Source organism: Felis catus, chromosome A2 (assembly GCF_018350175.1).
Source record: "Felis catus isolate Fca126 chromosome A2, F.catus_Fca126_mat1.0, whole genome shotgun sequence".
Classification (NCBI taxonomy): Eukaryota; Metazoa; Chordata; class Mammalia; order Carnivora; family Felidae; genus Felis; species Felis catus.
This window is the reverse complement of record NC_058369.1, coordinates 14296952-14313320: the sequence shown is the minus strand read 5'-3', so window position 1 is coordinate 14313320 and position 16369 is coordinate 14296952. Positions and strand designations below refer to the sequence as shown.

Genomic DNA, 16369 nt, shown 5'->3' with positions numbered 1-16369 from the left:
AGGAGTCGCTGCCATGGGCGCAGGCCTGCTTCTGTCCACTTTCCACACCCACGGCACCCACTGTCTCCAACCAATTGCTGTCCTGGCCTCCTGCCCTGACAGGACTTCTCCCCACAGCAGCCATGGGGTCTTCTGAAAATCCTGAATCAGACCACAGCCCTCGCCTGCTCATGCACCCTCCATGACTCCCCATTGCTCTGCAGTCCACCCTCTCATCCCCACCCTTGAGGCCCCATGTAGTGCCCCTCATTCACTGTGCTTTAGTCACACTGACTTCCCCTGCACCTGGAACCTGACCAGCACGCTCCCACCTCAGGTCCTTTGCACCTGCCATTTCTTCCACCAGGCAGTCCCTCCCCCACATCCTGACATGGCTGATGTCCTCTCGTCCTTGAGGACCCCCATTTCAGAAAGGCCCAAAGCAGTTCCCTCCCCTGCCACCTACCCCTACTCCTTCCCCCTGTTGAATTTCTTCCTTGAAGGCCTCTGTCTCTGAAAGGATTATGCGACTGTTGTCACCTCTCCCACAGGACTGGGCAATGGAGGAAGTCAGGCTGGGTCTGTTCACTCCCTACCCCTGTGTCCCGTGCACCTGGTGGGCTCTCAGACATTTCTGGGGGAAGAGAGTGGAGACCAGGGATGCCCCAAGACCCCATCTTTGGGTCCTTGATGACTACATCTCAGGTCTGTCAGTCTGTAGGCTGAGTCCCTTCCGCTCAGAGCTGACAGATGTGTTAATTTCCCAAGCAGGGAGGCCTTGGCCTCAGGGGATGAATTTCTGGGGTTCCCATGGGGAGCTCTTTCTCTGGAACAAAGAGAGAAATCTTGGGCTCTCCTTGAAGTTGCTCCTATGGCTCGGGGACATCACAGGGTGCTTTGGGTGACCCTGGACTCCAATCTGGGACAGGAAGTTGGGTTCTGAACGTAGAGTCTCTCTCGGCTCCAGGGGTTTAGGGACCCAACCCCCTCGGGGAGGTAAGAGGGAGTGGTGGGCTTCCATCTGCAGTGACGGTGACAGAGAAACTGGCCTCCTTGGCAGATGAAGGACATGATTTCCTTCCCAAATGGACAGTCGTACCTTGGCCTGAGAGGCACTTGAGCCTCAGTGGGGGGTTGTGCTGTTGGCCGTTAGAGCAAGGGTCTCAAACTGGTAGGGGGTGGGGCTCAAATTTGTCTTGTGGGCCACAAGGTGTTTGAAAAGAAACTGAACGGGTTTCTTCCATTTGTTAAGCAGTTGGCTCGTTCATTCAAGGAAGGGTGACTGGGGGCCTACTGTGTGCAGGGCCCTGGGAAGGCTCCACCCTGCCCTCGCTGAGTGAACATGCTAGGGTAACATGATCATCACAGAAAGTAACAACGAAGCACAAAAAGTATCTGGTGGGGCTAAGAGCCTCAAGGAGAGATGAATCTCTCCTGGGAAAATTGGCTCCTCCAGAAAAAGGGATTTTTGCCTGGTTTCAAAGGATATGAGGTATCTCCTCAAACCTGACAAGGGCTTTCCGGTGGCGGGGGAAGGCCCAGCCTGGGCAAAGGCCTAGTGATGGGAATGTAGCAGGTCTGTTTGGGGCTGGTGTGTCAGGTGCCCGAAAAGGGACAGAAGGTGTGCTGGGTATTTGCTGGTAGATGAGGCCTTTCTAAAGAGGAAGGACAGGTAGTGGGCAGCTGGGGAGCTCCCAGGGACTCGTAGTACAAATGGGGAAACTAAGGCTCAGAACATGTCAGGCAACGAATATGCGTGGAGCCAGGAATTGAACCCTCATCTGGCCAGGCCTACAGCCACAACCCTCTCAGCACATGGCCACAGTGGGCCCCTTAAGGAGAAGACTGGGGGAGGCGAGGTCTGAGGGACGCCGCTGAACCTCAGTTCCCCTATGGGTGCCAAAGGGACCTATGGACAAAGGACCATAAGGGGCCTTCTCCAACTGGAACATTCTCAGTTTCTGAGATTCAGAGCCACCTGTGGGTGACATACCACACCCCTAGACCCCCCACAGTTCCCAGGAACACCACGAAGATCCATACAGTCACCTGCCTCGTGCACCAATATAGCTTGTGAGTCCCATGAAGCGTCCATATACGTGCCCCCCACAGACACTCACTTCCCACAGACTCCCCAACCCCCATCTCTCCCCTGGAGCTGCTGACCACTCTTCCTCAAGAAGCTAGAAGGTTGGGCAATACCACCGCAGGTATGGGGGCCCTACGTGTGTCTGGCATCTATGGGAAATGGACGACAAGCATGCCTGTACTGGGGGGGCATGGTATTTTGGGGGGTGTCTGTGTATATTTGGGAGTCTGTGTGCACTTGGAGAACTGGAATGTGTTGTGGTCTCAGTGTATGTGACTGGAGAGGTCTGTGTGTATTTGGGGGTCTGCATATACACGGTGATCTGGGTGTCTTTTGGGAATATGTGTGTTTGGATAGCTGTATGGGTTTGGGGGGGGTCTGCATTTATTATGGACTGCGTGCGTTTCGGGGGACTTTTGCATGGAGTGATCCACATGTGTTTGAAGGTGATATGTGTGTCTAGGAGATGTGTATATGTTTTATTTTTAATGTTTACTTTTTGAGAGAGTGTGAGCTGGGGAGGAGCAGAGAGAGAGGGGGACAGAGGATCCAAAGCGGGCTCTGCGCTGACGGCCGTGAGCCCAATGCCTGGTCCAAACTCACGAATGGTGAGATCATGACCTGAGCTGGTTGGACACTCAACCGACTGAGCCACCCAGGCGCCCCCAGATCTGTATATGTTTTAAGCATCTGTGGATTTTGAGGGGCTCTGCATGTGTTTGGGGGTCTCCTTATGTATGGAATCTCCCTACGCTCATCTGTCCATTTGAGGAATGGGCTTTATCCCTGCGTCCCTGTTCCTCAGTCCTCCTGCCTGGATCTGCCTAGGACCCTTGCTCTGATCTGGGCACCTCCCAGGGCTGAGTAGAGATGACCGAAGGTCAGGGCCCAATGACCAGAAAAGCTCCCCGGGCAGGGTAGGAGGGAAGGGCATGTATAGACCCCCTACTGTGAAGCCTTGTCCCTGGGCTCACTGGCTCTGACTCTCCCCATTTTCTGGTGGAGGAAACTGAGGCCCACAGAAGTTTGGCGACACCAGAGTCACTGCCAGAACCCACCTACCCTCAGGGACCACTGTGGGCTGAGCCAGCCTCTAGGTCACCCACAGAGGCCCCCCACTTGGGGCACCATCTCCCTAGGCCCCCAGGGTAGGAGGCGGACCCAGGGCCCCTGCTGGGGAGGGGAGGGTCGCTGGCAGCTGGGGTCAGAACTGCTTGAGCCCTCAAGAGATGGGGGGGGGGGTGTCCCGGATTTCCAAGGGGCTCTTCCTGTTGCCTGTAATGAGGTACTTGGGGAGCAGGTGATGAAACCACCGCCTGGGTTGCGTGAGGCGGGGCCGCAGGCCTGATTCGCTGCAGCCACCCAGGAGCAGCGCCCCCTCCCCGCTTCGCCGCGTCCCGCGGGCCCTCACCTCCCCCCCGCCACCCACCTGCCTCTCACTTCTCCTTTCCTCCCCTCCTTTCCCGGTGCGGGTGCCCCAACAAGCTGTGGCCTCTGGGCTCAGGGGTCTGGCAGTGTGACTCGCCACTCGTCCCCTCGTTAAAGCCCCACTGGGAACCAAGAAGGGGAACTTGATGGACCCCTGATCTGTTCTCTCAAACCCTTGCTTCAAGGCCTTTGAGGTCAGAATTCTGTGACCCATTTTATGGGGGAAGGAAATGGGGGCTCGATGTCACCCAGCGTGTCACCGTGTGAGTGTTGCTGTGGTCTTGCAAGATGGCATGCTGACTCAGCGCCCCCCGTTCCAAGGCCCGGCCCTTTTTCCTTCTGGCTTCTGGAAGGCCAGAAGATAAGGTCAGCAGAGCCATCCACCATCCGCTTCTCCCCAACTGGTGGCAGAAGGATTGTCACCCCCATTTACAGGTGAGAAAACTGAGCCCCCCGCTGGGGAGACTGACACAGGTGAACCATCCGTGGGAGGGTGGCATTCTTCCTCAGCCCCATATCTCTATCACCAAAGTGCTAAATAATCTTGCCAGGCCTGGGAGGTGACAGTCTACGGCCCCAAGGACCCCAGAGGTGTTTGTTGATTGACTTAGTGACCACCAGGCACTCATGAAATCTTCCTTTGTCCTCTCCATTCCTCCCCTGCACAGTGCTCAGGCCTGGGACCCTGGGCTCCTCCCCCTCCCCCCAGAAGCTTGCCACCAGTGCATCCTGGCCCTTTGATTGCCAAGCAGTCCTTCCACTTCTGCCCCCGTCCTAGTTCAGGCCTCATGTCTCCCACTGGACACCTGTCCGGGCCTTTCCTTGCCCTCCTTATTAGACGCTACTCCCCACAGCAGTCATGAGCAGGAGAAGCTTTAGAAAAAAAAAATCTTTTGGTTGAGATAAATCATAGAGAGAAAGATGCACCAATCATTGGAGTAGGGTTAATACATTGGCACAAACTAAACACGTCTGTGTACCCGGACTCTGGACCAGGGAGGAACCCCTGAAACCCCCACTGCTCTGTCATGGCACCCTGCCTGGGATGGCCACCGTGTGACGTTCACCATTGTGAGCTTTGCCTACTCTAGAGCTGCACGTAAATGGAATTATACAGCGTGTCCCCTCTGTCCAGTCCAGCATTGTTGAATCAGCGTGTGGTCTGAGAGATTCACCTGTGTGGTTGCGTGGATCTGGAGTGCATCCTTTTACCGTGCTGTGTAGTAGTCCATCATAGAATCTACCAGAAAGTACTAACTGGTTCTCCCATTGAGGGCATTTGGTGGGTTCCAGCTTGGGGCCATGATGAACGAAGCTACTGAAGACACTCTTGTCGGTGTTGGCCTTTGGTAAATTATGGATCCATTTCTCTTGGGTGAATACTGAGGAGAGAGATCGCTGGGTCATAGGGAAGATGTATATTCAGCTTTAGCAGATGCCAGATAGCTTTCCAGAGTGGCTCTACCTCTCTCCCTTCCCACCAGCAATGTAAGAGAATGCACGGGGATTTTTAAAACTGTAAAATTATGTCCTGTGCCCCCAAACTCTCCATGGCTCTTCGTTGACCTCGGAGTAAAGCCTGCAGTCTTCACCCCTGCAGTCTTCCCCACCACCACCTCTCTCCCTCTCCCCACTGCCATGCTGTCCAGCCACACAGTCTTCTACGATTTCTTTAAAATGCCAAACTCATGATCGCTGCAGACTTTTGCCCTTGGAGTTCCCCCTGCCAGGAACACCCTTCCCCCCTCGATCTTCCCGCTACTGGCTCTTCTCTTGCTTGGCTGTCTCTTTCTCGTGCTTCAGGTCTTGGCTCCAATCTCACCTCTTCGGAGAGGTCTTTTCTGAAATCCCTGGCTCACCCCTCTCAGGGTCAGTATTTCTCTTGATTTGGACTTAGTCGGGTTCTGACATGCGATAGTTTCATAAAAATGACTGGGGCGATTCCCATTGTTTGCGAAGGTCTGAGTTAGTTTCAACAACATTGCACTTGCCTCTTCCTTGAGGTTTGATAAAAGAACCTTTAAGACCATCTGGTCCTGTTGTCCTTTTTTTTTTTTTTTTCCTGTTGTCCTTTTAATGGTAGGTCTCGTGTCACTTTTCTAATCTTCTATGGTCATTGGTCTACTTAAACTTTCTACTTCCTTTGTGGTCAGCTTATTACAGTGGTTGGCACATGGTTGATGCTTCATACCTGCTAAGTATGAGGATGTGAAGAAAAAGGGAGGGAGGTGCTGGACCCTCGGCTTCAAATGCCCACCCCCTGGCCATCTGCTCAGGCCCCCATCCAGCCCGTCCACCAAGGCCCAACTACATGCTTCCTCCTCTGAGATGCCTTCCTGGGTTTCTCTTGATCCTCCTTCGCTGCTCCATTCCCAGGTCAATGGGTCCCTTTCTCTGCTTCTCTGCTGGGCAGATGCTACAAGCTCTCTGCTTTCTGGCGGGATGTCTTTTGGGGGGTGGGGGTGGGGAATGTGTGCACAGAAGAGGCCTCCCCCCTCGTGCCTGGCACATTCAGCATGTGCTGCCACCTCCCCCCAGCAGTTCCGATCACGCCAACATCTGGAGACCAGGCCACCGGGTCTGTCTGCGGCTCAGTGGGGATTTGCATGTGAGTACAAATATATATGCACACCCTGGGCCTTCCGCCTCCGCATTCCTTGGCTGGCCCTTCACACCTGGGCTTGAGACAGGTCAATGCTGAGTGACTGGATTTGCATGCCCATGTATTTCTGGGTAGGGAGTCAGCTGGGGGAGTCTGAGAGGAAGTTGTTGAGGGAAGCTGGGGGGAGTTCAGAGTCTCTCTTGACCTGCTCCATTCACTAAATCTGGTTATGAGGGGCTTCCAGCCTGAGGGAGACAGAGCCGGATATACGTACCCCTAGCTCCATGGGGTCAAAACTGGAGGGAAACTTCGGGAGCTGTAGGAATCCAGAGTGAGGGCGGGGAGGGCTTCGTGGAGGAATAAATGTTTTGAGCTGGGTTTTGAAGTGTGAATAGGAGTTGGCCAAGTGAAAAAAGGGCTTTCCAAGCAGAGTCATTTCATTGAAGGTAGATTAAGATGGGCAGGGGTTGATTGGGGCAGGGCCTCAAATGCCAGGCTGGGGACTAGAACTTTCCCCTGAGGGCAGAGGGGAGCCACGGAGAGTGTGTGAGCAGGAAGGGGTATGATCAGAGCTGTGTGTTGGGTAGATCCCTTAAGGGCCAGAATGGAGATGACTTTGGTTCTTGGGTGAGGATTGGGGGTTTCAGGATCACAAGACTCAGAAGAGTCAAAGCCCTGCATAAGCCCACCGGCATCTGTCAGGCCTGGCCCCAGAGATGCCATAGGGTCTGGTAGCATCCAGAGGAACCAAAGACCCCTGGAGCACAGCGACTTAAAGCGTATGATGCCAGCCTAGGACAGAGGGGGCCTCACCCCCTGCCTCTGCCCAGATGGACACAGCCCTGGTCTACTCCTCAAGTCTCCTGCCGTCTCTAGCCCGGCTTCCAACAGTCCTGCTCTCCATGGCAGCTGTGGCTAAAGTTTTTAAATGATAAATCAAACCTCCGTCCCTTTTTGCTCAGAACCCTCTCAGAGCCCTCTGTCCCTCTTAGACCAAAACCCACAGTCCTCCTCACAGCTCAGAGGACCCAGAGAGGCCCTGCGTCTGTGGCCTCTCCTCCTGGCCTCCTTGTTAGTGTGTCCTTCAGGGCCTTTGCTCTTGCTTCTAAATGGAACTCACTTCCTGCCTCCGCTTTTGAGTCTCAGTGCAGAGAGACCCCCACCCCCCCGCCAACCCCGGCCTTCTGGCTCTTGGAGCTCCCTCGTCATGTGAACTCTACCCTGGCCAGGACGTCCTTGTCTAAACTGGGGACGGAGAGGAAAGGGTCCAGTTTGAAAAGGGTCAAGATTCGAATCTTCCAGGCCCGGAGACTCACGTCTAAGTCCCTTGTTCCCATGGGACCCCAGGCACGGGGGCATTTCCGGAGCCACCTTGGCACCAGGACCTCCGGACCAGTGCCCCCCTCCGGTCCCCAGGGACCTGTCAGGGCGGGGGCAACATGTCCCAGTCGTGGGAACGCACCCGATTCCGGCCGGGGATTAAAATTAGCCTGGGAAGTTAAATTTAGCAAGTCAAGTTGGAGCTAGGGGGCCGGGGCTGGGGCTCCCATGGGTCCTGGCTCTGCATAGTTGTGACTTCTCAGAGACACAGACCAGAGAGAGTGGAGGGCACACCTAGGGTCACACAGCAGGCCGCATATGACAGTGTCTAACACTCCTGGGCCCTGGGACTCTGAGGGTCCTGCCCAAACTCCTGAGACTGGAGTCTGGGAAGCAGGTACGGCTGCTCCTGGAGATGGACCCACATTTTCCTCCACTTCCCAAGAGCTCATTCCCAGGCCTTGTGTCAGGTGCTCCGCATTTTATACCCAGCCCAACCACAGAACAGCAAACTGAGGCCTAGGGAGAGGCTTCCCTTGCTGAGGACTGCCAAGTGGGTCAGAGGCTGTCTGGGACCTGAGCACAGGCCCACCTACCTGACCCTGGGCACGCCACTCACCTGAAGCCTCAGTCACCCGTGACATGAGAGGGGCTGGGAGGTCATGTGGTCATAGAGTTGGTGGAGGGGGTCTTGGATGCCCCCCTTGAGAGCTGTAGAGTGGGGTGAGTGCCCCACTATGGGCAATGTGACTCCTTTGTTCCCAGCACCCCTGCTGAATGGGGAGCACTGGGGAAGGCCTACCCATTCTCACCCTTGAGCACCCCTCCAGGGAGATCCAAGGTCCTCATGAGAACGTTCCAAGGTTTCTCTCAAGCAGAACTCGGGCCCAAACCCTTGTCTGGGCTCCAAACTTGAGGTCTTTTCTGGTTGTCCAGACCTCCTCCCACCTGTTACATATAAATCAATGAATAAATAATTTTTTTTTAAGAAAGAGACAGAGTGAGAGAGACAGCAGCAGAGGGGCAGAGGGAGAAGGAGAAAGAGAGACTCTTAAGCAGATTCTATGCCCAGGACGTAGGGCTCAGTTTCACAACCATGAGATCATGACGTGGGCTGAAATAAAAAATTGGGCACTTAACCGACTAAGTCACCCAGGCACCCCAACCTGTTATTCTTTTAAGAATAAGAGAGGGGAAAGTTAGAAAATTCAGAAAATCAAAAAGGGAAGAAAAAAGACACCAGAGGCCACACATTGTATGATTCCATCCACACATTGTATGATTGCCATGAACAGGCAAATCCATACAGACAAAAAGTAAATTAGTGCTTGACAGGGGCTGGGGGAGGGACATGGGGAGTGAGTGCTAATAGGCATGGGGTCTCCTTTTGGGGGATCAAAAATTTCTGGAACCACCTGGAGGTGGTGGTTGTGCAACACTGTGAATGCACTAAATGCCACTGAATTGCACACTTTAGAAGGTATTTTTCTTTCATTGTTTATTTTTGAGAGAGAGAGAGAGAGAGCATGAGCAAGGGAGGGGCAGAGAGAGGGGGACAGAGGATCCGAAGCAGGCTCTTCTCTGACAGCAGCGAGCCTGATGCAGGGTTCAAACTCACAAACCATGAGATCATGACCTGAGCTGAAGTTGGATGCTCAACCGAGTGAGCCACCCAGGTGCCCCTAGAAGGAACTTTTTTTTTTTAAATTAATTTATTTATTTTGAGAGCGAGAGAGAGAGAGCACACACAAGTGTGGGAGGGGCAGAAGTGTGGAGGGGCAGAGAAAGAGGGAGAGAGAGAGAGAGAGAGAGAGAGAGAGAGAGAGAGAGAATCCCAAGAAGGCTCCATGCTCAGTGCAGAGTCCAAAGGGGGCCTTGAACTCACGAATGGTGACATCATGACCTGAGCCAAGATCAAGAGTCAGATGCTTAACCAAGCCACCCAGGTGCCCCTGAATTGCACACTTTAAAATGGTTAATTTTAGGTTGTGTGATCGCATGTCAACTTTTTAAAAAAGGAGGGAAAATTCACCCATAAATTTCCACCCAGCAGTGACTCCTATCTTGTGTATTTCCTTCTAGTCTTTTTTCTCCTCTCAATGCAATGTTTAAATATGTGTTTACTTGTAAACACAGCCCTCAATCTTGCTTGTTGGGGAGCTGTTATAGGATTGAATGAGTTAAAGGTGTCCAACGTGGGGACCAGGCTTTCTTCCAGTGGCTCAGGGTTAGTGATTCAGTGAACAATGTATCCTTAGAGCCGCCAGATATCAGTATCGGAGGTCCCTCCAACCTGGCCTGTCAAGGGCTTTTAGGCTGTTGCCAGTATTCGTAATAGCGGTGCTTATGTGGCACCTGTGTGTCGGGCAGATCTGAATGCCTCACATGGGCTACTTTATTTTATCTCCTGACAACACTGGGCTGATCATGACACTGTTATCCCCACTGCACACACAGGGGGGCGTAGGGAGGTCAGGCTCCCTGGAGGTCCTACAATTACCAGCTTGTTGTGTTTTAGAGGTAGGGGTGGGGCATCTGTAACTCTTCTCTCTCTCTCTCTCTCTCTCTCTCTCTCTCTCTCTCTCTCTTTTGTTTTTTAAGAGGGATAACTTTCAGGGCGCCTGGGTGTCTCAGTTGGTTAAGTGTCCAACTCTTGATTTCCGCTCGGGTAGGATCTCACAATTTCGTGAGTTTGAGCCCCGTGTCAGGATCCGTGCTGATGGTGTGGAGCCTGCTTGGGATTCTCTGTCTCCCTCTCTCTCTGTCCCTCCCCTACTTGTGCTGACTCTGTCTCTCTCTAAATAAATAAACTTCAGGGGCACCTGGGTGGCTCAGTCGGTTAAACGTCCGACTTCGGCTCAGGTCATGATCTCACGGCTCGTGAGTTCGAGCCCCGCGTCGGGCTCTGTGGTGACAGCTCGGAGCCTGTAGCCTGTTTCGGATTCTGTGTCTCCCTGTCTCTCTCTGACCCTCCCCCGTTCATGCTCTGTCTCTCTCTGTCTCAAAAGTAAATAAATGTTAAAATAAATAAATAAATAAATAAATAAATAAATAAACTTCAAAGTTGTTTTTTTTTAAAGAGGATAACTTTCTCTTTTTTTTTTTTAATTTTTTTTCAACGTTTATTTATTTTTGGGATAGAGAGAGACAGAGCATGAACGGGGGAGGGGCAGAGAGAGAGGGAGACACAGAATCGGAAACAGGCTCCAGGCTCTGAGCCATCAGCCCAGAGCCCGACGCGGGGCTCGAACTCACGGACCGCGAGATCGTGACCTGGCTGAAGTCGGACGCTTAACCGACTGCGCCACCCAGGCGCCCCTAACTTTCTCTTTTTTAATTTTTAAAATATTTATTCTTTTTTGACAGAGAGAGAGCATGTGCACAGGTGGGGGAGAGGCAGAGAGAGACGGGGGGACAGAGGATCCAAAGCGGGCTCCTTGCTGACAGCAGAGAGCCCGATGTGGGGCTCGAACTCATGAACTATGAGATCATGACCTGAGCCAAAGTCAGACGCTCAACCAACTGAGCCACCCGGGCGCCCCTGTGCCTCTATCTTTTGCCCTTGGTCAGCCTTCTCTTTGTGTGGAGTTGGTCCAAAGGTGTTCACTGAGCATGTACTCTATCCTGGGCTGGTTGAGGGTGGGGGCTGTGGAGGTGACCCAGCCTGCCTTGATTTCCCCCAACATCTTCCCCTCAGTGCTTGGCGGATGCAGGTGGAAGACAGAGGGGAGGCTGGATGCCTGGTCTCACTCTCTCCTGTACCCACTCTGTCCTCTTTTCCTTCCCCCCAAGGCCAAGTTCTCTCCACCAAGCCTGGGACAATGGGGAGGAAAAAAATCCAGATCTCACGCATTCTGGACCAAAGGAATCGGCAGGTGAGTTCAGTGGGTACAACAGTGGTCAGGGGAAAGGCATTCTTGGCAGTGGATACAGCCTGGGCAAAGGGGGAGCTACAGGGGATTGGGGAAACAATCCCCAATCCCCCTTGGCAAGGGGGAGCTACAGGGGATACAGCCATCTGGGGGAGCTACAGGGGATTGGGGAAACTTGATGTGGTGTCCGCAGTTTGAAATGTAGCATTTGCTCATTTTCATGATGGTTTATTCATTTATTCTCCCTGATGACTGAAGCCCCAGTCATAGGAGAGATGGAGCTGGACACAAACACACCCAACTCACAGGGCTGGTCCAGAGGGAGGCACAGACCTGAGGAAGCTCAGAGAGAGAATGTAGGCTCTGTCCTGGAGACCAAGGAAAACTTCCCAAAAGGAGAGGACATTTGGGCTGGGTCTTTGAAGCACCAGTAGGAGTTTGCCAGGTTGAGGGGCGCCTGGGTGGCTCAGTCGGGTGAGCTTCTGACTCTTGATTTCAGCTCAGGTCACGATCCCAGGGTCATGGGATCGAGCCCTGAATCGATCGAGCTCTGCACTGAGCCTGGAGACTGCTTATTAAGTTCTCTCTCTCTCCCACTGCCCCTGTCCCCAACTTGTGTGCTCTCTCTGTGAATAAATACATAAGTAAATAAAAATTTTAAAAACTAGGAGTTTGTCAGGTTGAGAAGTGTGAAAGAGGGACCAGGTGCCAGGCACGGGATCGTAAGGCCTGCTCAGGGAGTAGTGAGGCCCCTCTGTCTCCCCCGTGCCACCCCAAACCCATGTCTTCTCCCACTCTGCCTGTGGGTCCTGGGTCCAGGTGACATTTACCAAGCGGAAGTTTGGGCTGATGAAGAAGGCCTATGAGCTGAGCGTGCTCTGCGACTGTGAAATCGCCCTCATCATCTTCAATAGCGCCAATCGCCTCTTCCAGTATGCCAGCACAGACATGGACCGCGTGCTCCTGAAGTACACGGAGTACAGTGAGCCCCACGAGAGCCGCACCAACACCGATATCCTCGAGGTACCCTTGGGGCCCTCCTCCCCAGCGCCCTGAGGTCCAGCTCACTGTGCTCGCTTGGAGCCTGGGGACTCCTGGTTTGCACAATAGATGAGTGTTGCAAATTGGCTTTACTGCTGGTAAAAGCAGGTGCAAGGTCATGTAGGGTCCCTCCCAGGGTCAGCTGCCTGAAGAGTAGAAATAAAAACATCAGTCACTGTGCACCGAGGGCTGCGCTGTGTCTCTTTCGCACATCATCTCATTTAATCCTGTCACCTGTTTGGGGTGTCCAGAAACAGAACCGAAAGGACACATTGAGTGTCCCAGTGTCCCAGTGAGCAAGCCCACCTCACTGAAGTCCAGGAGTGTTTTTGTCTGAGCTGCTGGGTCCTCAGGAGAAAGAGGCAGAAGCAGCCTGTGCACTAGCGGATGGTCAAGATCACTGTCCCTTTGGATATGGGAATTTGTATGCAAGTTGGGAAGCTAAAGCCACAGAGCTGGAGAGACCAGCAGGCCTAGGACGGCGTCTGGGGACCCCTAATGTTTCAGGAGGGTGAGGAGAAGCTGTCAAAGGAGAGGTAGGGGTCCAGGAATGGGCAGGTCCAGGAGGAAGCAGCTCAGGAAGGCCTATCAAGTTGTCCTCAGGTGCTCAGTCTGCCAGCATTTATTAAACACCTACTGCACTCCAGGCCCCGACGCTGCACGTGAGTGCAGAACAGAAGCACCAGGGCCATATTCAGGAGGAGTGTTAGGACAGTGCCAGCAGGTCCTGGTGGATCTCAGCCCCCACCGTGTAACCTGGGCCTCTCTGGAATTGACTGGGTGATCAGGCACTCGGGTTTTGGCCAATGGGATCTGGCTGGAACAGGCTGTGCCTGCACTCCTGTCCACCCACACAGCTGGATGGGTAGGGCTCTCCCCTCTCCTCTAGAACCAGGTTCCCTGGCTAGGCTGGAGGGAGAGTCACTCTATTGTCTCCTCTTTCCACAGACACTGAAGCGGAGAGGTGTGGGCCTCGATGGACCAGAGCTGGAGCCAGATGAGGGGCCTGAGGGGCCAGGAGAGAAGGTGCGGAGGTTGGCAGGTGATGGGGGTGACCCAGCCTTGCCCCGGCCCCGGCTCTATGTAAGTGACTCCCTGTGCCACTATGAAGGGGCCCTCCCTCACCTCCTAGGCCCAAGTGGTTAGGGCTGAGACTAAGACAGGGACCTAAGGCCAAGAAGCCTAGAGTCTGGAAGCAGATCTCTGCCTAGGTGGAAAGGGAAGGCTTCCTGGAGGAGTAGGCATTATAGCTGCAGCTTTGAAGGATGAATAAGAGTTCAATGGACAACCATTTCCTTCCCACTGTATTTATTTGATTCATCAAACACTCTGGGAAGCCTCCTCAGTGCCAAGTCTGTGCTGAGTAAGAAGCTTCAGCTCCAGGGGCGCCTGGGTGGCTCAGTCGGTTAAGTGGCTGACTTCAGCTCAGGTCACGATCTCACGGTTCGTGAGTTCGAGCCCCACAATGGGCTCTGTGCTGACAGCTCGGAGCCTGGACCCCGCTTCGGATTCTGTGTCTCCGTCTCTCTCTGCCCCTCCCCTGCTCATGCTCCGTCTCTCTCAAAAATAAATAAACGTTAATAAAATTAAAAAAAAAAAAAAAAAAAAAAAGAAGCTTCAGCTCCGGGCCTGTCAAGAAGTGACGGCCCCAGACAGTCTCCTTCAGCCATACGGGGGTAGGCCAGAGGGAGGAGGAGCAAGGCTTCCAGAGGTGGAGGCTGGCCCCTGATTTTCTGTCTTGGACTGAATCCCCTCATCTCCACGTGCTTCCAACCAATCCCGTCCTCTCTGCCCTCAGCCAGCAGCCCCTACTATGCCCAGCCCGGACATGGTATATGGGGCCCTGCCCCCACCAGGCTGTGACCCCAGTGGGCTTGGGGAGGCCCTGCCGGCCCAGAGCCGCCCATCCCCTTTCCGGCCAGCAGCCCCCAAAGCTGGGCCCCCAGGTGAGCATGGGGCAGAGGCCCTGGGGGAGAAGGAGGTGGGAGTCCCAGGGAGGCTTGCAGGGGGGGGGATCTTGGCTCTGGCGCTGCTTGCCTGTGTGTATCACCTCTGGACCTCAGACTTCGTTGGATGACAGGCCACGTGCCCTCTCTCTGGGGTCTCCCGCTCTTCAGGCCTGGCACACCCTCTCTTCTCACCAAGTCACCTTGCCAACAAGACGCCGCCACCCCTGTACCTGGCAGCAGATGGGCGGAGGCCGGACCTGCCTGGTGGCCTGGCGGGGGCCCGAGGGGGACTGAGCACCTCAGTGAGTGAGGGGAAGGTATGGCAGGGCTGATGGGGGAAGACAGGACGGCCTGGGGTGTGGGCCTCAGTTTCCCCTTTTCCCTCTCTCCCCACAGAGAGGCCTCTATGGTAGCCTACAGAGTCCATGCTCTGCCACAGCTCCGGGACCCCCACTGGGGAGTTTCCCCTTTCTCCCCGCAGGCCCCCCAGGTATGCACCCTCTACTTGCCCTGCCGTGGGAGACATCCTTACCCCCGCTGGGGGTGGGTGTCAACATTTCCCCACCCGCCAGAACTCTGAACTGGTGGGCGGGATAGGTCAGACTTGGCTGGGCCAGGGCTCCCTGAGGTCAGGGCCTCAGTTTATTCCTCCTACCCCCTAGAATATAGCCTGGGAGACCCCCCGCCGCCCCCTGGCCTGCTGCAGCCCCCCACCCTGGCTCCCTGGCAGCACTCGAGGGGTGATGGGCCCCCAGCCGCTCCTCCCCAGCCCAGGTAAGTACCCTAACTGCCTCTCCTCTCTTCCCTCCCCAATTCGGGTCGCTGGGGGGGGGGGGGGTGTCCCTCCGTCTTCTGAAGCCCCTGGCCAAAGCTGACCCCTGGTGGCCACTTCTGGTTCTACACTCAGCTCCTCCCGACTGTTCTTGCTCAGGATGGGTGGCTATTTTGGAAGCCCCAAGAGGGATCGCCACCCACTCCTTTCCCAAGGTCCTCCTGCCGAGCCTTTGCCCACGCCGTGCCACCTCCCTGGCTTTCCTCCCTTCCCCGCTGAGCTCATGGCTCTCCTCTCTCTCTCTCTCCCTGCAGTGGGGGTCGAAGCCTGGGTGAAGAGGGTCCCCCCACCCGCGGCGCCTCCCCGCCGACCCCCCCAGTCAGCATCAAGTCCGAGCGCCTCTCGCCAGCCCCCGGGGGCCCCGGCGACTTTCCCAAGACTTTCCCCTACCCCTTGCTCCTGTCCCGGCCCCTGGCAGAGCCCCTACGGCCAGGCCCCCCCCTGCGCCGGCTGCCCACTGCGGACGGCTGGGCCCGGTAGTGGACCCAGGGGTGGCACCGGTCCTTCTTCCCACGCGGGGCTGGGCTAGGGCACGTGGGGTCCCTTCCCCGCATCCTTCCCCGCGTCCTTAGAGAAGACGCAGCAGTTACGACCCTCCGAAGTGAGGGCCTGGCGTTCGGATCCACGGTCGGAGGGGGGGGTGGGGTGGGTGGCTCCTTTCTCCCTTTCCTGTGTGTGTATCCACCAATAAAACACTTCTGGTGTCCGTGGACGAAACTATCTGTCTGTCGCTGCTCAGAGCCACCACCACTCCCGGGTCCTCCCATCTTTTCCCAAGAGACTTCAGCCTTGCCTTGTTTCGGTTTGGGGTACCTCCTCCAGAATCCTACCCTGAGACAAGGATTCGAGGATGGGTATCCCGGAGGAAGGCCATTGAGGAGGAGGGGCGTGGCGGGGGAAGAGCCCCGTAGGGGGGCCAGGGAGCAGGTGATTTCGAGAGCAGCACCGCCCACCTCCCCCTACCCCTGAGGACCCGGGGGAACCGCTCAGAGCGCGCACCTAATGTGGTTCCACTCCAGGGGCGAGAGACTGGGCTATTTACCCTCACCTCCTTTGGATGTCGGGCCTTGTGCACGAGGGGAAGCCCCTAGGCTGGGTTACCGCAAGAAGCACTTGGGAATCCTGAATTTGCTACCTGCCGGCTGGCAGCGGTCGATACATTATTCATCTTTTAAATGTCCCTTGATCCTGGGGCGCCTGGGTGGCTCAGTCGGTTAAGCGTCCAACTTCCGCTCAGGTCATGATCTCGCGGTCCGT

At 55.2% G+C, this 16369-nt stretch overlaps 1 protein-coding gene across 6 annotated transcripts in view; it reads left to right on the top strand.

The window, feature by feature from the left end:
• The window catches only part of MEF2B (myocyte enhancer factor 2B), a 26389-nt gene extending 10020 nt beyond the window's left edge, over positions 1–16369 (top strand). For 2 of the 6 annotated variants that reach the window (XM_045048822.1, XM_019820131.3), the window contains exons 2-9: positions 11211–11293; positions 12110–12313; positions 13280–13414; positions 14130–14277; positions 14449–14582; positions 14677–14770; positions 14943–15054; positions 15367–15753. In XM_045048822.1, coding sequence (XP_044904757.1) covers positions 11240–11293; positions 12110–12313; positions 13280–13414; positions 14130–14277; positions 14449–14582; positions 14677–14770; positions 14943–15054; positions 15367–15592 — 1107 coding nt within the window. In that variant the 5' untranslated portion in view covers positions 11211–11239 and the 3' untranslated portion in view covers positions 15593–15753. Of the gene's footprint in view, positions 1–3817; positions 3932–6037; positions 6105–11210; positions 11294–12109; positions 12314–13279; positions 13415–14129; positions 14278–14448; positions 14583–14676; positions 14771–14942; positions 15055–15366 lie in introns of all 6 variants that reach the window. The other 4 variants (XM_045048823.1, XM_019820130.3, XM_023247773.2 and 1 more) reach the window with 4 other exon arrangements.